General features: G+C 35.0%; 1 protein-coding gene across 1 annotated transcript; it reads right to left on the bottom strand.

Annotated features, from left to right (window-relative positions):
* Positions 1 to 238: 238 nt before the first annotated feature.
* Positions 239 to 11513, bottom strand: LOC136024650 (uncharacterized). The gene is made up of 3 exons (XM_065700077.1): positions 11434 to 11513; positions 4377 to 4959; positions 239 to 412 (listed from the first exon to the last, which is right to left on the bottom strand). The coding sequence occupies exons 1-3, from the start codon at positions 11464 to 11466 to the stop codon at positions 294 to 296; spliced, it is 735 nt and encodes a 244-aa protein (XP_065556149.1). The 5' UTR covers positions 11467 to 11513; the 3' UTR covers positions 239 to 293.
* Between the last annotated feature and the right edge of the window lie 775 nt (positions 11514 to 12288).

The raw sequence follows: 12288 nt of genomic DNA, 5'->3' as shown, positions 1-12288 counted from the left end.
AAGTAAACACTCTAGTAATATTGGTCAAGTGTCAACGATGCAACGACAATGCTGTTATTTAGAAAATACCATAAAAAAAAATATCAATCGATTTGAGACCATTTTCAGCGTTAACCATTAGACCGCATATAGCTATTGAATAGTAGACACATAAGAAACCTTAGTCACAATTTTCATTCCCTTATCAAACTTGAACCTTAAAAAATCTATGGCTATTGTGTTGCAAAATACTCTCAGCTAAGACGATGATAATTTATTAAAATATATCTATCGCGTAGAATTATTGATAAGCTTTAGAGATATCTTCTTCTAGAGCCACGACACTCACGAAGCTTGGATCTTCTAGGTTTTTGATTGCTGATACGTGGCTTTTTCCTGACTGGTTTCAACTGCATGTAGGTTTCTGGATATGCTGGAAAATAACCAAGCGTGAATTTATATAAAATACACGTAAAGTTCAATTACAACTGAACTGAATAATGGGCAGTCTAGGCCTAGGAGTGTCCTGTTTTCTAAAACAGTGTAAAGCAGGTGACACGCAGTAGAAGGGTATGGTTATACATGAGTGGGCGTAATAGAACTTAGAAATCTTTGTGGAAGGTGCCGGTGATGCATCATGAGAAATCGAAATGTAGTACGATGAGAGTTGCAAGGCGGGGCAGAACGATGCACAGAATTGCAAAGCAGAGATTAAAGAGGTGGAGCGTGCCTTACCATGTTGGAACACGGTATAAATCAACACAATGCTTCAAAAGATGGCGTGATTATGGTATATGGCTGATAAAGTGAGATTTCTATGAGGAAACGTGATTCCTGGCCTTATAAACTCTATCAGTGTTCGTCAGTTCTATTTTGTTAAAACATCCTTTTATTCGTAAAGCCGTCAATAACATTGATTCCCTGTACCGATTTGAATTTTAAATCAAGCAGTTTAGCAAAATCAAATAAAAGGTTGAGGATTTTAACTACTATTATTAGATTATTTGCTTGAAATAAAATAGAAAAGAATGAAGAAATATTCAGATGGTGTCGATAGCTTGTTTTTTATTTTTTTCGGGTGAGGAGCTACCCACTTCCAGAAATGGAATCCATCTGGTAGCAATTGAGCAAGTGATGCGTTGTGGTGGAACGGGGCAGCGTGTCTACCTAATCTCTATACCCATCATCTATGTCACAACAAAAATTTCATCCAGTTCCCCACTTAAAAGAAACAAAACCCCTCATTGAGATTAAACCACACTGTCTCCTCAATCACCGCTGTAGACCAACACTTGTAACGAGTTTCTCTTGTGTAAAAACTAAGCAGATTTGAAACGGATTTGAAGACTGCTATTTACAGATCTCAGAATTCGAAGTTCTTGTTTTGATTATCTTTATGGAAGCCCTGAACTTTTGTGCTCTTTTTTTAGTTTGTGGACGGTCCGCACTGTTACAGCTGCAGACCAACACTTGTAACGAGTTTCTCTTGTGTAAAAACTAAGCAGATTTGAAACGGATTTGAAGACTGCTATTTACGGATCTCAGAATTCGAAGTTCTTGTTTTGATTAACTTTATGGAAGCCCTGACCTTTTGTGTTTGTTTTAGTTTGTGGGCGGCCTTGTCATAACTTGTAGAGTTTGGATAAAAAAAAAATCCAAAAAAGTGACAGAAAACTAAAAGCCGTCAACAATTTTCCCAGAAATCCTAGATAAACCATATAAATTCTCGCGTTTTGTTCCAGAGATTGAGGCATTCAGTTTTAATGTAACTTGTGTCACGAGTAAGCGTGAATTTTGATTTTATGATTAAACGGAGCAGGATTTTCTTTTCAAAGCGGGAAGTCTGTAAAATGATACCGTCTCTGGAAACGCTAAAAATTAGCACAAAAGAATTTGACCACTTTTGGAGCTCCCTGCGGCATCACACACATTGATTAACAAGCCCACTGACAAAAGAGATATAAAATTCTGTTCATTGAAACTTTACAGTCAAACCACAATTTCTCGACAGTTCTTGATGTTTCTTAGTCTTCTGGGAAAATTTATCAAAGAGTCCTTTAATTTACCGAAAAGTTTCATTTCTTTACCTTATGTACCTACTTTTGGGGAGATTCTTAAAAGAATTTTAGGTAAACACAACATTGATACTTGTTTCCAATCAGTGAGACCATTAGGTAGTTTTCTTAATTCTGGGAAGGATTTAACCCGGGGGGATTTAGTTAGTGGGGTGTATAAAATTCCTTGTTCCTGTGGAAAGTTTTATATTGGTAGAACTCACCAACAATTTACTGAAAGATTTATTGAGCATCGCAACTCAATAGAAAAAACCCTACAACTAAGAAAGCCTCCCGAAACTTTTGTTTCGGCTCTAGCTGAACATACATTCTTTTATCCCGAACATTTTATACAATTTGATGAGGCTACAGCAATTTCTAATGATAGAGGTTTTTCTCAGTGGGCGAGGGAGGCTATAGAAATTAAAAAACATATATTTGCTAATATTTCAATAAATAGAGACACAGGGAATTTAAATATTGACCCAATTTATGATGTTCTTTGAAAAATGAACCAATAGTCGATGGGGGAATTAAAATTTTACACAATCACCAGGGGACAAGATTACCCACTAGACCAAAAAGAGTTGCTTCAATGTTAGCTTACAAGAGGATTATTTCGCAACAGAATAATTAACTAAGTTTCAATTTTCATAATTTTTCCTCAGTTGCTCTTTGATTCTCATTGAAGTAACTCAAATAGCTGCTTTTCCCTATGTGGATAAGTAGCGACAATTGTATTTATTATTATTGATGGTTTTTATTTGTTTTTAGTTTAGTTTTCTTTTAATTTTCCATCTTGTGCTGAAGACGCCTTGTTTGGATACAGGCGAAATATCCGCGTTGTTTTAGTCTTTCGATTCTACCGGCCGTCGTCTCGTTCGAAGTCTTCTTTTTGTAGAGTTTTATCTCTCTTGGTTGTTTACAATTAAATTACATAATTGATATTTCATAACTTGGGCTGATTCCCAGAAAGTCAACCTTTAATGGTCTTCGGGGATAAAGATGCAAGAAGTCTACTTATTCAGAGCCTGGTGTATGGGGGGGGGGGAGGGAAGAGATGTTTTAAAATTTTTGTCTGAGTGATTGGGCTTTGTTGAAAAGTTACAAAGCATAGTGGAGCGTGAGGTTTCTTGCAGGAGCGAGGGGATTCTCGGTGGAGCATTGGGGAGAGGTCATGGTTAGGATTATTCATATATTCACAAGATGTGTTTCTTAAAATATGCATAAATACTGGAAGAAAAATGTACTTAGTTTTGTAGCATTTAAAGAAAAAGCAGTTGAGGAGTTAAAAATATCTTAGTACTTTTCACAGTTAAATAGATGGTTTTTTTTTCAATTTACAATTTTAAAACATAGAATTTACTAATAATGTCAATTACCTGTGAAAAATTACATTTAAAGTAATTACTGCCATTGTAATAACTGAATTTACATAATAATATTGTTTTCAGGCCATGCAACAAGGTTTGGAGATCGTTTTTCTAGTGCGACCGAGCTCAAATTAGAACACCTTTATAATTTATTGTTTATAACAATCATATTTTTTCAGGTTGATCAAAATATTTATGACCTGAGGGAGGGAGGCACTTTCCCAGTTTGTCTCAAGGGCCAATTATGGTCTACGTAATAACGACGGTTTTCTAAGCCAAGCAACTGCTTTAGAGGCCAAGAGATCATTTTTCTATTGTTTCTAAAACTATCATATTCGTTTTTATAAATTATGTAATAATAGTAACGTTTTTGCAGTCCATCCAAGAGTTCTTACTGGTGAGGAAACCACTTTTCCAGTGTAAACTAATGCACAATCGTAGTCATAGTGATATTTTTTTATTCTATTAATTTTCTTCCAGACGAAAAGCTATTTCGTCGACCGAGAGGCCGTTTTTGTAGGATTTCTGAACTTAATATTAAAATCATCTTTATAATTTGTTTTTAGTACTATTTCTTTCTAGGACGAGATCACTTTTTGGGTTTTATAATCTGTGTTATATAAGAATAACGTGTTTCCGAACCAAGGAGCTGTTCTTAAATGCCGGAAACCGTTTCTCCTATGTGTTTCATGACACATCTTTCATGAGAAAATATTTTTCATGTAAAGTAACCGTTTTGACACCTTATTTTTTATACAGACATTTGTTTCGGGGTGGGGGGGAGTAGCTATTTTTACTGACTGAAAGGTCATTTTATAATTCCTCTGAACTTATCATTGTAATTGTTTATTTAATGTTCTTGTTGCATAATAATACTGTTTTCTCATGATCTTCACCAATATAATATTACTAGGTATACCAACCGTTTTTGTAGGCTGACAGACCGTTTTCCAGTGAATCTCAAACTTACCATTATAATTTTCAGGTAATTCATTATATGTGTAGTGACCATTTTGATCAACTATCAGCCCGTCTTCCAAGTCCATAAAGTGCTTCCAACCTTCATTATGCACAGGAGTATCGTAGTCTAAGAACAATGGTAAAAGTTCGTGTTCTGGAAGCATAGTGTTCTGATTCTTGTTTGGGATTATTCCGTCCTCCAATCCTGATACATGTTTCCAACCATTGTGATACATATTATTTGAAATTCTACGGCCCATTGCCCATAATTCTGGTTTATCAATTTCTTTGACAATTCGATTCTTGTTTGGAATTATTCCATCGTCCAAGCCTGATGCGTATTTCCAAACATCTTCATTGATATTACTAAAAAGGCTACGGCCCATTGTCCATGATTCTGATTGGCCAGTATCCAGGTTATTACCAAATATCAAACCATCATCCAATGCTGAAGTGCGTTTCCAGGCGTCTTGATGTGAGTTAAGAATTGGTTGACCTGTTTGGAATTGAGACTCTCCACGCTTTGAGTAAAGTTTTTTGTTACTTCCTAGTTCTTGTGACGAAGCCACAACCGATACCACGAATAGCAATTCCTGAAAATAATAATTTCACTGAAACAGGATCTTGTTTCAAGACGTCTTATCTTTTATAAAATCAACCAAGAAAAAACTGGAAAAAACAAAAGACTGAAGTATGTGAACGCAGTTACATAGAAAGGAGATTCAGGTTTCTTCTCCCCTCCCCCAAAAAATAATTTAATGTCTTCAATGTTTTCTTCGTAAGTTTCTTTAGCCTAAATCGCCGTTTTCCCAACTAATGTTACGAGCAGAAATTTCTAAAAAACAACTTTACTGACTGAAAAAATCGTGTTTTAAAAGGTTTTATCTATTTCGAGAACATTAACAAAAACGAGTTTACTTCTACATATGTACATGTGCAGAAGGAGAACCCCTCAACTGCGTTTTTCTTTTCCCCTCCAAAAAAAAAATTTCTATAGTTCTATATTTTCACGTGTTTTCACGTTTTTCCAATCGATGTTGTCTATAGAATCTCCTGAAAATAATTTCAATAAAGATCAAGTTTGCTTTTAATATTCTTTCTTTTATGACAATGCTAAAGAAAACTATGAGTTCACTTATGCATATGTACTTACGCAAGAGGGCAATGCTTCAGGTCCGTAATCCCCCCCCCCCAAAAAAATAAAAGACTCAGTAAATTATACATTTTCCCATTAATAATTTGTATATTCTTAGAATTTACTTGTTTTCCTACTATTCCAATTGATGTCATGAAGAGAGACACCTGAAAAAAAATTAACCGAAACAAAATCTCGTTTTAGTACTGCAAAAATTTTGTTACCCATTTATGAACAATTAAGAAAAAAATATTACTTTGCTTATTCGTATGCGCATACGTAGGAAGGGGTACTCTTCAGGTACATTATACAACTTCCAGCCCCTTTTCCCCTGGAAACACTGTATTTTTTCAATAATTTTCAATGTTTTTTTTTGCAAATTCATCAGTTTTGTCGTTTTTTTTTTTGTTTTTTTTTAATCGATTTGACGAACAGCAATTAGTGAAAAATAAGTTCAAAAAGAAAATTTTCTTTCAATTATGAAAAATTTTTTTGTTTAATCGCGAAAAATGGACAGAATTCTATGGATTTATCCATTGCAATTGTGTGAAATAATTCATATTCAAAAATATTCCCACATGAAAAACAAGTGTTTCAAGTTTTTCCAATTGCTGTCACCAAAAGATCTTCTTAAAACATAATTTAATAAAAAAAACAAGCTTTTTTAACTGAAAATAAAGAATGACATTCAAATTTAAAAGGTACAGAAATTAAACCGTATATGAAGGGGACTGTCCCCTCCTCAAAGCCTCGCTCTTTATGCTAAAGTTTGACTCTTTGTCACAGCTCTATCTTTAATTAAACTTTATATATAAGGGGCTGTCCCCTCCTCAAAGCCTCGCTCTGTATGCTAAAGTTTCACTCTTTGTCACAACTCTACATTTTAAAGCGATAAAAACTTTAGCATAAAGAGTAAGAAGTTGAGGAGGGTACAGCCCCTTTCATATACAGAAAAATTTCTGTTTGTTTTAATTTTTAACGTCACTGCTTACTTTCAGTTAAAAAAATTTCCGAACGTTTTTCAACTAATAGAGGTTCGAGTTTAGCTCACCGTACATGAAAAATTAAAACGAAATTTTTGTATTAGTTTTAGCAGATTTATTCTGTGTTATGGGTTAATCTCTCCTTAATACATTGCTCTTTACGCTAAATTGTTAGCACTTTTAAAAAATCTTCGTATTCTAATTGAACGGCCCCCCGTGTTTCAGTAGACATTCTTAAAAAATTGGCACAAACAGTCTAACTTAGCGTGAAGAGCAAGGTATTAAAGAGGGGGTCCCCTTCATATATGGAATAATTCCTTTTCGTTTTTCAAATAATGCAGGTAGATCTGGCTCACCCTCTATGAAATATACCCCTCCCCTTCACGGAAAACTCCTCCCTGGAAATTTCATCCAAATTAGTGTGCAACCCCCCCCCCTGCGTGTAATTGTATGAAACAGTCCATCCTCGCTAAGAATCCTCCTCCCTGCAAAATTGCTTGTGGACGATTCAGCCTGAAACATTCCCCTTGGCATTCTTCCATTTAACAAAGAATTAATCTCTAATCGGTTTCTCGATCACTCAAGAAATGCCCCCTTCCATGGAAATTATTTCCGGAAATCAAAACACGCGGAAAAAGCCCCTGGATATCCCCCGGGACATCTCCATATGAAAAATTTTGTAAACAGAGTGTAAGACAATTAAAAAGATTTCGTATAGTAATTCTGTCAAACATCCCCAGTGTAACATTATCTATGGAATACTCATCCCCCCCCAGAAATTTCCTTTCTTAAGAAAGATTCTCCCTATAGAAATCCACCCCAAACGCACCCTCCCCCCCCCAGAAGAGATCTATATATGCTTCCCGATAACAAATTGCAAATTTTATACGTAAGCAATCGACGAATTTCAAAACTTACAATCCTATTCATTTCCTGCCTTAATCGCAGATGTGTTGTTCTCGTACATAGCACTAATCACTTTAATGTATTTGTCTGGTATTCCATACAAGGATAAGACCTTTGCTAAAGCTCTTCTATTAACAGAGTCAACCGTTTGCTCATAATCTATAAGACTACAGTCTCCCCATGGACTGTGGAAGCCATTTTACACCTAAGGACATAATTATTTCATCTTTCAACCATACTGAACAAAATGGCTTTCTCAAAATTTTGACCAGATAATTTTGGGGGGAAAATGGTTGTGGGAGCGGCCCAGTTACCCATCAATCTTTTTGGTCACTCAAAAAGGACAATATAACTTCTAAATTATATTCAAATTAATTCTCTCCCTATCTTTTAGGACCATTATTTCGATATAATCACCCCTGGATTATATCGAACTGATCTGTGATCAGTTTTCTGGCAAAAATAGCAAAATTCCACATTTTTGTTAATAGGAGCTTGAAACTTCTCTGACACGCTGAATCTGATGGTGTGATTTTCATTAAGGTTCCTTTAATTTTAGGGGGCATTTGTGCCCTATTTCAAAAACCTGGCAAATTTTCACATGCTTGTAACTTTTGATGGGTAACACTAAACTTTGTGAGCCATATATATATTTGGAATCAGCATGATAAGCTGATTCTTTTGATGTGTCTTTTGATATTAAAAATCCGTTTTTTAGAGTTTAGGTTACTTTTGAGCTGAATCGCTCCTTACTTACAGTTCGTTAACACGAACTGTTTGATTCCATTGTAGCAAAATCAATCTTCAAGAATCTTAATCAACTTCAAGAATTCTTATTCTATTATGAAAAAACTCAAGAAAAAATTACCTATTAGGTCATGCGCAGGTTCTTATGAAGGAACGGGATCTATTGGGTGTTTTTCTCCACCCACACGTCTCCCCTCTCCCCCTCCCCAAAATAAAAAGAGGAAAAAATCATTACTTTCCTAAGAAAATTTGCTTTTTTTTTATTTGCAGTTTTTTTATCGATGTCACGTCTTGCACGTGACATTAGTGCAAAATACAACACGAACAAATCCTGCGTTGAAAACGTTAATATATTTTGAAAAAATATGAGTATTATTAAGCAATGACCTTCTTATTTAAATTATATTGATTGTAATACGTTACACCATCCTGGGAGGATCCTCTATAGGAGGACAACTGCGGCAGGGCGTAAAATCCAGATATATGGACAATGGCCTCTTCAAAGGGCTGCCTCGACCCTTCCAGAGTATCTGCAAGACTGAGGACCTTGCAATCAACTCTACTCCCACTTGAGGAGTGACGACAGTTGCGAAAATTATAGCCTAGTAAACAACACAGCATTCGCACGGGCTTCTGATTAATGAATAATTATTATGGGCTTAATCTATTTTGACGGGTATTATTTATGAAATAGCATAATGTTTGCAGGCATGAATATATAATGAGTTAGAAATAATAGGCTTGGGACTGTCTGTGCAGGAATTCGACTCTTGTTGATAGAAGAGCATTGCTAAGTGCTGAAAACCATATTGTGACCAAGATGGGCTTAGGATTGCGCAAAGCCTTCATCCAAATTAGATATCCCAGAGACTTCTTGCTGTCCGGTAGACTTAAGCGCTTCGGTGTAGACTTAAGAAGATATGTTGATCCCCGTCCTGCAGTGGTATCTAATGATCATTGCTTTTCTTGAGGCAAAAATAATTTCAATGATTTGAAGAACATGAAAATTGGAACAAGGAATGCCACGACGCTAAAAAAAAAACCCTCTCATATCGACATTTTGACTGACAAATTCAGACAATCTGAACTGGGCCTATTAGGAGTTTCAGAAACTTATATCCCAGGGGTAGGAAGCATGAAATTAGGTGATATAGAATTTTTTTACTCAGGCAGGAAGAATGGGGTACATAGACAGGGAGTAGGGCTCATGATGAATAAGGAAGCTGCTAAGTACTGTTTAGGCTGGGAAGGTATTAATAATAGAATATAAACTGATCATTTTATGACTAAAAAGATCAGGGTATAAGTTATAGTAGTATTTGCCCCTGTTGAATCGACTGACGGAGATACTAGTGACTCAGATGAATTTTACTTTTGGTTACAGGAGCAAATAAATAGGGTCCCAGGTAGAAATATGGTGTTTTTACTAGGGTATTTTAACGCCCAGGTCAGTAGAAATAGGGATAGATGGTATTCTAGCCAAGGTAAATTTGATGTAGGAAAACAGTAATGACTACGGACTTTTGTAATTTTATACATATAACAATCTAGTTATAACCAATACGGTGTTTGGTCATAAAATGGCCCATAAGTTGACATGGTATTCACGTGATGGTAATACAGCAAACCTCATTGATTATGCTATGGTAAACAGAAGACTGGCAGGATCAATACAAAATACTAGGGAATACAGCAGTGCTGTTACTGATGTTAAAAGTAAAGATCACCATCTAATAGTGTCTAGGACTAATTTAAAGCTGAAATTTCGAAAGGGTAACTACCTCCTGGGAAGTTATGATGTTAATAGACTCCATGATGAGAATTTGAGAGAAACTTCTTAGGAACAGTTGATTAAACTCGAGAGTTTAAAATTTGACAATGTGGAAGATGGTTGGAATAATTTTTGAAAAACAATTTGTGAAGTTGCTGATGGTGTCTTAGGGAAGAAAGTTAAGACTGCTACTAGGAATATGAGTGAAAAAGCTTTATGTTTGTTAGAGAGGAGAAGGGGTTTGTATAAGAATTGTCTGTGTGATAGATCATATAAAAACAAAAGGAATAAAAGAAAGTGGAGAAAGCATTAAAATGTGAACTAAGGAGGTGTGAAATGGAGACCATGGATAAAATTGCCGAGGATCTAGAAGATACAGCTAGACGGTATAATAGTAAAATATGTACTGGCATTAATAAATTGAGAGGGAGTGATCAATCCGGACTTGTCCCATTAAAGAGAGGAATGGGGCCACAATTAGTAATAAGGAAAGAGTTAAAGACAGATTGGCAGAACATCATGAGAATGTGCTAAACTAAGATACAGTTTCAAGAAAAGATATAGAGGAAAATGAAAAAGTTTGTGATACCTTGGATGTCAAGGAAGACTTATTTTTCAAGGAAGAATTAGCGACATTAATAAAAGGATTAAAAAATAATAAGGCTCCAGATACTGATAGTGTGGTAAATGAGCTTCTTAAATATGGTGGCTGTGAGGTTAGACATAATTACTAGAGATTGTGAATATGATTTTTGGAAAAGGGGAAGTACCTAACGATTTTAGGAAAACCTTAAATAGTTTGATTATCAGATAGAATGGTCTCACGGTCTTTAAGACAATAAATTAATAATGCGAAATTTCAAATTATTATTAATTCTTTTTCTGGATTCAGGGCAACAGAAAAATTTAATTTTTAACTGCTCAATCTGTTTTGCGTCCTTTTTTCTAAATATATTCATAGATCCTCGAGAAAAAAAAAAATTTTTTACTATCTAGTCAATTTTGAAATAGACTAAAAGTATCTATTAATACCGGAGAGTTAATATCTAACCTTTATATACCCTACATTACAAAAAAAAACTTTTCATAATATTAAGACTTTCTAATTTTAAATTCTAATAAAGAGACTTTCTAATAAAGTCTAATAATTAGACTTTCTAATATTAAACTTAAGACTTTTAATATTAAAAACTGCTAAACATGCTAGCATCTTGTCCAAATACCACGTCCCCTAATAATCCCCTACATGTGTCACGTATATAAAAAAATGTATTAAAGATTGGAGGGTAAGGGGGAGTCTTTGTCCCACGTCCCCTTGAAATGTCAATACTTTTTGATTTTCCCAATAATTTCCTATATTATTATTTTATCAGTATTTGTCATATCAGTATTATCAGTGCTACTATAGCAGTATTTGGGTTTTTCTTTTATTTACCTCTTGGTAGATTAAGATTAGATTTTCCCCTAGTAAATATCACCTCTAAAATATTTCCTCCTGGTAAATAAATATATTCTAAAAACTTACGGACAATATCAAGACTTTCCTGATGCTAAACATACTAGAACATGGTCCAAACGTCTCTTATTATAGACACGCTGCCAAAGGACCAGTGCTAAAACAACACCTTGCAAAGCCATAAAGTCTTTATTACTTTAGAACTGTCTTCTCGTCGAAACTTCTTTTGAAATTTTGTCACTTATTCAAATATATTTTTGAGACAGCGTTTGTCGCTGCACACTATCGGTTTCTGGAGGGATGGGATTAAATGATTTTTTTTTTTTTGGGGGGGGGGGTCAGGACAAAAATTTTGCGTTTGATGCCCCCATCTTGAAGATAAATAGGAAAATCTTTCAAACTTGAAATACGAAGTTCAGTAATTTTTAGCGTTACTGCGTACGCACTCTTGAATGTTCTTTGAAAAAGGAAGATAATGGTTTTAGTGTATGAAGCACTTTTAGGGCTTGCCATGATTTTTGTTAAATTCTGACTATACCACTTTTTATGTTAAATAATTCGTCATTGTGGTAACCCTCAGCCAATTACTATTCCTAAAAACAGTTACGTGGTGTTACACAAGTGAATAAAGTTATTTCGGAGTGGCCTACTTTTACAAGCCGGTTAATTTTTGGATACTGTTTCGGATATTCTTTATTTCAAGTCCTGTAGGCAATAGTGTAGATCTTTATAGATTTCATTACTGTCGTCAGGTTGCACTAAAAGGTGGCGGCTTTTATACATAATTTGGTAAGTATATGCTGTCTTGCCTCGGCTGGGGTACCGAGTTGAAACTTTCAAGGGTTTATCTTTGGGGGTGAGGGTATTTGGAAAGGTGTGTTTAGGGGGGATAATTTTACCTCCATCCTTTACTATTCAAAGCTT

The sequence above is a fragment of the Artemia franciscana genome, chromosome 3 (assembly GCF_032884065.1).
Source record: "Artemia franciscana chromosome 3, ASM3288406v1, whole genome shotgun sequence".
NCBI classification, from domain to species: domain Eukaryota; kingdom Metazoa; phylum Arthropoda; class Branchiopoda; order Anostraca; family Artemiidae; genus Artemia; species Artemia franciscana.
The sequence above is the reverse complement of the archived record's forward strand: the minus strand, read 5'-3'. Positions and strand labels throughout refer to the sequence as shown.

Bases quoted from the DNA above. Each gene is read 5' to 3' on its own strand.
- LOC136024650 (XM_065700077.1), bottom strand. From the start codon at position 11,466: ATGTTTAGCATCAGGAAAGTCTTGATATTGTCC. The intron at 4,960-11,433 runs GTAAGTTTTTAG...TATTATTTTCAG, and splicing joins GGAAAGTCTTGATATTGTCC to GAATTGCTATTCGTGGTATC. The intron at 413-4,376 runs GTAAGTTTGAGA...GTTATTTTCCAG, and splicing joins ATTACCTGAAAATTATAATG to CATATCCAGAAACCTACATG.